This window comes from Alligator sinensis, unplaced genomic scaffold, assembly GCF_000455745.1.
Source record: "Alligator sinensis unplaced genomic scaffold, ASM45574v1 scaffold1165_1, whole genome shotgun sequence".
NCBI classification, from domain to species: Eukaryota; Metazoa; Chordata; order Crocodylia; family Alligatoridae; genus Alligator; species Alligator sinensis.
In genome coordinates, this window is record NW_005842477.1 from 148,788 (window position 1) to 156,617 (window position 7,830).

At 51.0% G+C, this 7,830-nt stretch overlaps 1 protein-coding gene and 1 pseudogene across 1 annotated transcript; both read right to left on the reverse strand.

Annotated features, from left to right (window-relative positions):
- The window catches only part of LOC102386284, a 75,698-nt pseudogene that overhangs the window by 63,278 nt on the left and 4,590 nt on the right, over nucleotides 1–7,830 (reverse strand).
- Nucleotides 1,655–6,762, reverse strand: LOC102371924 (general transcription factor II-I repeat domain-containing protein 2-like). The gene is made up of 3 exons (XM_006030919.3): nucleotides 6,638–6,762; nucleotides 5,586–5,770; nucleotides 1,655–3,563 (listed from the first exon to the last, which is right to left on the reverse strand). The coding sequence occupies exons 2-3, from the start codon at nucleotides 5,754–5,756 to the stop codon at nucleotides 1,743–1,745; spliced, it is 1,992 nt and encodes a 663-aa protein (XP_006030981.1). The 5' UTR covers nucleotides 5,757–5,770; nucleotides 6,638–6,762; the 3' UTR covers nucleotides 1,655–1,742.

Consider the following 7,830-nt stretch of genomic DNA (forward strand, 5'->3'; position numbering starts at 1 on the left):
AGTCACACATAAAAACCACAAAGTACACAGACACAAAGTAGGTCAGTGCAACACCTCACACACACAGAAAAAAGAAACAGCCGCTCAGAAGCACAAGGGGATAAGGTCGGAGTCCTAAAAATGTAGGAAAACCGTGTCAACTTTAACCCTGCCTAAAGCAGACCCTAGTAACCAAAGGAGATCAAAAAATCCTCTTTGGCCTCCTGGGTTGCCTGTACATGAGCACGGAGGCTGCTCTGTAATTACAGTGCATTGGAGCAGATTTGATTATTCGCACTCCAGCACCCTCCCGTGTCTCATGCTTTTTGTTCCCCGCACTTCTAAACGGTGGCAGGTGTGCTTAAACTAACATTTGTTAGTTTAAGCACACCTGCCACCGTGAGGCACTTTAACTAAAGCAGCTCTCAGAGCCACTCTAAGTAAAGTGCCGCCCACCCCCGCCACCCACGGAGCACATGTGAAAGTGCCCCTGATGACCGGCATGACACCAGAAGCATGGGATGGCTCCATGCTTTCCACTCGGTACTCCAAGCTGGGGACCCCAAGCACCTGACCCCACATGTGACACATCCTGGCTGCAGAGCCAGAGCTCCCTTTTCCATTAGCCTAGCACGTCCAACTTTCTAGGTAGTTCCCACCTTCCTACGCCTCCTCCCTCCTCGCTGCCTCCCCAGCTCCCCAAGGTTCCCCGTGGCCTGCGCAGTGAAAAAAATCTTGCTGTGCAAGGGGAGTGCAAGAGCACCACAGCTCCCAACAGGTATTAAGCAGAGGACAGGAGAGCCAATGCTCTCTTTCATTGATAGAAACACACACACACACACACACACACACACACATGCATGCATGCACACCCACTCACACCACACACACACACTGCAGAAGTAAGTTTTTTGAATTTGGGATTAAAAACTTGATTCTTTTCAGTAATGACTTTTTTCTTTTCAGTTTACTAGCTTGGACTTTGCTTTCCGCTTCAGGTAGACTGCTATACTCTTCCCTTTCTCAGGAGCCTGAGGTTTTGTTTTATGGCAGGGGTGGGCAATTACTTCAGCTGGAGGGTCGCTTCACGAGTTTTGGTGAGCCTTCTTGGGCCACATGGGTAGCCCCGCCCTTTAACAGTTGCCCTCTGGGGACCAGAAATCCCTCCCCTAACCCCTGACCTTTGCTGCTGGGAGTGTCTCTTCTTGCCCCCAGAAGTGCTCCTTTTACGGGGGGTGGCCTTGGGGCTGGAAATTACACCCTGTCACATGGGCCACGTCATAAGATCCACCCATCCAACACCAAACCTTGCCCTACTCACATCTGTCCCAGAATCCCTTGCCCATTGCATGATCCCAGACATCAGAAGTTCTACCCCTTGACTGGGAAACACTGCCCCTGCACAGGGCCCACCCTCCCAGTGCATGGCCTGCTCCCGGGGCTCCAAGAGCTCTGCCCTCTAGGCCATGAGGCACAGGCACAATTTATCAGGTAGGAAGGGGTTGTGACCCTCTAACATCCTGCCCCGTCACCCTCAACCAATCGGTGCGGCTTCAGGGGCATCAGACCTCCCCGAGAACAGAACCAAACCAATTGAGTCAAGGACTGCAGACACAAAATCTTTCAGAACAAAACATTTTAACCAAGTATAGATCAAGTATTGTGTACGAAAAAATTAAACATCTACTATAACAGATTTTAATTTTATTTAAAAAAATAATTTGAGTAGCATATGTAAAGGTGATTAACAAAGACAAAGGAACTCAAGGTGAAGAATGAAGCCTCTGATGTGCGTTAACCAGAAAATCAAAGTCAGGCGTCATCTCTGTTGTTGCAATGCGGAGCACTGCTGCAAGGTGGTCCCCGCTCATCGAAGATCTAAGATTCGATTTGTTGACTTTCATTACAGAACGTGTCTGCTCGCACACGTATGTCGATCCAAACAGCACAAGCATCTTCCGGGCATGAGTCTTGATCTTTGGAAACTTCTGTTCATTGAGAGAGGCATAAAAGCTAGGAAGTGGCACTGCTTGGAATTGCTCCGCAAGCAACGCATCATACTGCAGATCAATAAGCTCAAGTTGGAGGTCACATGGAGCACTGTCAACATTAAATGTGAAAGGTGAGGAGACCAAAGACAAGTCTTTTTCTATCATTTGAAAATCCTTAAATCGGCAAGAAAATTCAGCATGCAAGTCTACTAGTAATGACACGTATTTTTTTAGGTTTTGATCAGAAACAGTAACCTGCTGCAATGTAGGAAAATGGCTGAAATCTTTGTTTCCTATCTGACGGGCGAAAAGGAGTAACTTCATCATAAATGACTTGATGTTGGAATGCAATTCATGAGCAAAAAGCCCCTTCTCTTGCAGTCGTGAATTCAGATCATTCATGTAGCCTGTGACATCAATGGCAAATGCAAAATCAGAGAGCCAATCTGCATCATTCAGCTGTGGGAAAGCCAAATCTTCTTTCATGTTCAAAAATAAACCAATCTCGGCTCTCAGTTCCCACACTCTTTTCAAAATGTTACCCAAACTAAGCCAACTTACACTGGTATCATGCAGAACATCTGTGTGCTCAGATTCAGACCCCTCAAGCAGAGCTGCAAATTGCCTGTGGTTTAATCCTCTTGCTCGAATGTAGCTGACCACTTTTGTAACTGTGTCCACAACAGTGCTTAGTTTTAGAACACTTTTACAGAGGACCTCTTGATGAATAATACAATGTAATAAAATAATTTTCTGTTCTGGATCGGTTTCTTTGACTTGGTCTTGAATTATTTTGAGCAATCCAATGTCTTTGCCTGCCAGGTTTGGGCTTCCATAGGTGGTCACACACACCAATTTTTTCCAGTCCATTCCCAGTTTTGACACGCATTGATCTACTGCCTCCAATAAATCTTTTCCAGTTGTTGTGTCTTTCATTGACTGTATCAATGCCAATTCTTCTGTGAGCTCAAAATTTTCAGTGATTCCTCGAATGAAAATCAACAACTGGTCTGTGCCTTTGACATCACAACTGTCATCGAGTGCCAGTGCAAAATATGAGAAATCATTTACCTTACTTTTCAACTGCTGGTGCAGATTCTCAGAGATATCTTCAACACGTCTCACAATAGTCCGCCTTGACAACCTAACGTTTTCAAACTGCTCCTTCTTGTCTGGGCACAAAATCGCAGCAGACTTAAGTATACATTCCTTTACAAATTCTCCTTCAGAGAATGGTTTGCTCTTCTTGGCAATTATGTGTGCGATCTCATAACTCGTTCTCATAATTCCATCCCGTACTTCCAAAGCTTTTGGGGAAAAACTTTGCTCTTTCTGCATTGCAGCAACCATCTCCTCTGCTTTCTTTGTTTTTTCTTGGGCAGACAGTTTATCATATTTGGATGCATGCTTGGTTTCAAAATGCCGATTCAAATTGTATTCTTTAAATACAGCCAGACTTTCTTTGCAAATTAAGCAAAAAGCTTTTTTGCCCACTTCGGTAAAAAAATATTTAGAGGTCCATTTTTTGTTGAATACTCGGCGTTCAGTGTCTACCTTCCTCTTCTTTGATGTGCTCATAGCCAAATCATTTTTCTGTGGAGGGGTGATATTAGGGATATAAATATCATTTAAAAATATCCATTTACATTTTTCTAAGTTTGCCACTTAACCATAACATCTCAGGGCATTGCCCTTGCTCTGGCCTCTGCCCTTACCAGTCACATAGATGTCCTTGTTATAACAGCCATGCCCAGGTGATTGAGGGACCCTGGCCAGGTAACCATGTAGGACCTGCAATCCAGCACATAGCAACAGGCCTCGAAGTCACAGGCAACTTGCCACCAAGGGTAGGTGGGCCAGTAACTGCAGTAGGAGTACTGGGCCTCCTGTGAGGACACAGCATGGCTGTTGCTTATGTACCTACCAGGGCCCAGCCCACCCCAGTTTGCCCATGGCTCCAATGACAAACAGTTCCTGACTGCAAGGCCAGGACCTGCACAGCACAGCAAGGAGTTAACCCCGCCTGTCAGGCCCTGGCTGCAGCAAGTGGTTGCCAGCTGCAAGGCTGGACCTTCACATGGAGCAAGGAGTCAGCCAGGGCCAGCCTGGCAGCACCTGGTTCCCAGCTACAAAGTTGGGATCTCATGGCCAGGCCCATCTACTCCCAGGAGCACAGGGGTCTTGGCTGCAAGGCAAGAGCCGGGACCTGCACAGCGCAGCAGAAGCCAGCCCAGCCTTCCCTTCCCCTCACCAGTGCCACATACCAGGCCTGTCCCGCATGGCAGGATCCAGCCCAGCCCATCCTGCCACACATGGCGGGAAAAGCTGGCCAAACCCCTTGTTCCCCTCACCTGCGATGGCCTAGCCAGGCCCATCCTGCATGGCAGCAAAAGCTGGCCAAGCCCCTGTTCCTCTCACCTGCACTGGCTGGGCCCATCCCACATGGCACAACTCGGCTTAGCCCAGCCCAGCCCACCCCATGTGGTGGCAAAAGCCAGCTGAGCCTAGCCTAGCCTAGCCCATCCCGCCCCGCACAGCAAGGCAGAAGCCAGCCCAGCTCCAGGTTCTCCTCACCGGCACCAGCTCAGCTCATCCAGTGCTGCAGGACCTGGCACAGCACAAGAGAAGCCAGCCCAGCCCCCTCTTCCCCTCACTGGTGCCAGCCTGTCCCATTCCACACAGCATGGCATGGTGCAGTAGAAGCCGGCCAAGCTGCCACTTCCCCTCACCTGCGCCAGCCCAGCCGAGCCTGTCCCGCGTGGCCAGCCCAGCCTGTCCTGTTCTGGGGAGTGCAGAAGCTGGCACAGCCTCTGCTTCCCTTCACCTGTGATGCAGGAGCTGACCGATCCTGTCCAGTCCTGCGCAGCAAAGCAGAAGCCAGCCCAGGCACCTGTTCCTCTCACTGGTGCCACACAATCTGGCCCAGCCCATCCTGCCCGCCTCAAGCTGCAGACCTAGTCTGAGCTAGGGGCCCAGCGAGGCCAGCTGGCTCAGGTTGGGGTCAGGGTTTGTTGCTTCACAACCAGAGCCCAAGCAAACAGCCAGATGCTCCTGCAGCCGCTGGAGGCTTTCATGCAAGCTGCTGCCATTACTTGCATTTTGGAGGGGCTCCACAAGCCAGATGAAAGTGCCTAGTGGGCCGTGGACTGTATTTTGCCCACCCCTGCTTTACATGGTGGCACTGACATTTCCCCCCTGTCCCCATGTAGGTGCTTGTCCAGGCCTGAGGGGCACACAAAGCTATTCCCTCATTTGGTGAAGCAGTTGGGGAGCTCTTCAGAATGGATCGGGGGGTAAGCAACTAGGGTTGAGAAGCAGGTGAAGCTTTTCCCACACCTGGTCCATACATGGGGCTTCTCCCCATTGTGCCCTATCTTGTGAAGAGCCAGGAGTGATGAGTTAAAAGTTTTCCAGACATTGGGGCAGGGGTGGGCTCTTGCCCGGGGCTTGGCAGTGAGCTCCTGATTCCCTCTGAGGCCCTCCCCACTGCCTTGGCTTGGATGCCTCTTTCCACTGGGTCTTTAGGTCTCTCATCTACACATACTCTTCCCTGCACCCACGGCTCTTTCTGGGTGTTGCCCCTTCTCCACTCTCACACCCAATTGGAGATGGTACCTGGTTCACTGCTACATTCTCCAGCTGCTTTCGGGGTCTCCCCTGATTCTTGGGCCATTGCTCCTTCTCAGGTTTCAGGGATTCCATCTCACCCAAACTCCCTGGGGAAGTCCATGATGGCTCCAGGTTTGCAGGCCCTTCCACAGGAGTCTCCTCCTCAGCTCTGTTCATGAGCCAGACACCTCCTGCATGGGGAAGAGAAACTCCAGATTAGTCCCTGCCCTGCTGGCAAAGGGCAAACATTATTATTCCTTCTGCTGGGATGGGCCTGAGTAGAACCTGGACCTTGGCCCTTGTGTTCCCTCAAGAAATCAAGGTCTTCCTTTCAAAACCCAAAGTGGTGGGGGTCAGGGAAAGGCAGGGCTAATGTTCCCAACTCGGGGGAGTTCAGAGTCCGACTCTCAGGGTTTCTGCCCCAGCTGTCAGCCCCATCACCTCAGGCCCTGCTGAGACAAGCATGTGTGGGTAGGAGTGCACCAATAAAGATTTTTTGGGCCGATACCGATGGCCGATTGTTAATGAGCCATATCAGCCGATACCGATCTGATCGCCCAGCTTGGAGAGCAGCATGCACACAGCATTCACCAGCAATGTTATCGGCCACATCAGCCAAAAAAACCACCAATTGCTGATAATATCAATTTTCCTTTTACAAGCACTGATACAATATGCACTGTTGTATACCGGTGCACCTCTACATGTGGGACATGTGCATTAGGACGTGTGTATGAAGCCTGCCTGTCTTCATGCTCCAAAGGGCAGAGAAGGGAGGTGGGACTTAAGAGCTCTGGCTCTGTTCTGCGAGCAGCAGGGCTGTGCCGCCTGCATGCCTCCACGGCAAGGTCTGGTGCAGGGAATGAGCCCAATTTAAGGATACCATATTTCCAGTTTCAAAGAAAAGGACACCTGCGGTGGGGAGCGAAGGAAGGAGTATATGATAATGGGGGGGGTTAGCAGTGATATATATGCCCCCTGTCCCCCCAGCCCTGCCCCTCACTCCCAACCCGCAGCCCCTGCCCGCCACAGCCCGGCCGGTGCCCCTCACTCCTGACCTGCAGCCCCTGCCTCCCAGCGCTGCCGGTGCCCCTCACTTCTGGGTGCCTGAACTTCTGACCTGCAGCCCCCTGCTCCCTCCCAGCCCTGCTGCACAAGCAGCTGGCTTCTGCCTGCTGCACAAGGAAGGGCCCACCTGGATAGCATGTGATCCCCTGACAGCCAATCAACTTCCCCACTGCCCCCCCACCCCAAGCAAAAGCAAAAGCAAAAACCTGGATATTTGCTTGCATTTTAAAAACCCGGCCTGGATGGAGGACAAGGGGCTGAACAAGAAGACATGGCCGGGAAAACCCGGACGTATGGTAACCCTACCAAGCCCCAGGTGTGCCCTGCATGTCTGAGTTATATATACCAGGACAAAGGCCTTGGCATGACCCTGAACCTGGACTCTGTGCTGAGTCTTAGGCTTTGTGATACCCGGGGCCCAAGAGAGGAAACAGAAAGGGGGCAATTCTGGTGCAAAACATGGAAGATTTCCTTCCCTCCACAACATGAAAGCTTCTGAATACTGCCTGCGCCATGGAGCCATTTCATGCAGCCTGAGATCCCGATGAAACACTTCCTGGGTTCCAGGTCAACCTGGCCAGGAGAAGCCACAGGGAGCCCCGGCTTCTCTCTTGTCTACCAGGAATGGTTAAACAGAGCTTCTGTATATCTTCTCCGTTTCCATGGGGGACTACAAATCCTATCATGCCCTGGGACAGGGTGTTAGAGAGGTATGGCTTCTGGCAGAGAGCCACCTTTGTTTCTCTCCCAAAAACTCTGCTCTGTGACAATTTGATTAGGGGCCCAGCAGAGAGACACATCCTAACCCTATCTCTTTAGGTAACCTGAGCTGGATACATTCCTGAGGGAGGGGGGAAACCTGCTCCCTCTGCCTATGTGACTAGTATCACATACCTGGGTGAGGGGCTTCCTTCCTGGTGGGCTAGAGTCTGCCCGGCAACTAGTGATGTATTTCAAATTGGTTGGCTGACAGCCAACAGGTGCTGGCCTCCATTGGACCAGGTGAATGAGGTCACAAGGGCTATATAAGTTAAGGACTGCCAGGAGGAGGGGGGTGGGCAGCAGCCATGAGGGAGACTCAACAAAGAGCTGGACCATCTGAAACTGGCTCTATCTCTCAAAACTCATGCTCAAGGAACTGCCTGCCTCCAGAGGGAATCTCCACCTGCCTCTGGATGATACT

Bases quoted from the DNA above. Each gene is read 5' to 3' on its own strand.
- LOC102371924 (XM_006030919.3), bottom strand. From the start codon at position 5,756: ATGAACAGAGCTGAGGAGGAGACTCCTGTGGAAGGGCCTGCAAACCTG. The intron at 3,564-5,585 runs GTACCATCTCCA...ACCCCTCCACAG, and splicing joins AGAATGTAGCAGTGAACCAG to AAAAATGATTTGGCTATGAG.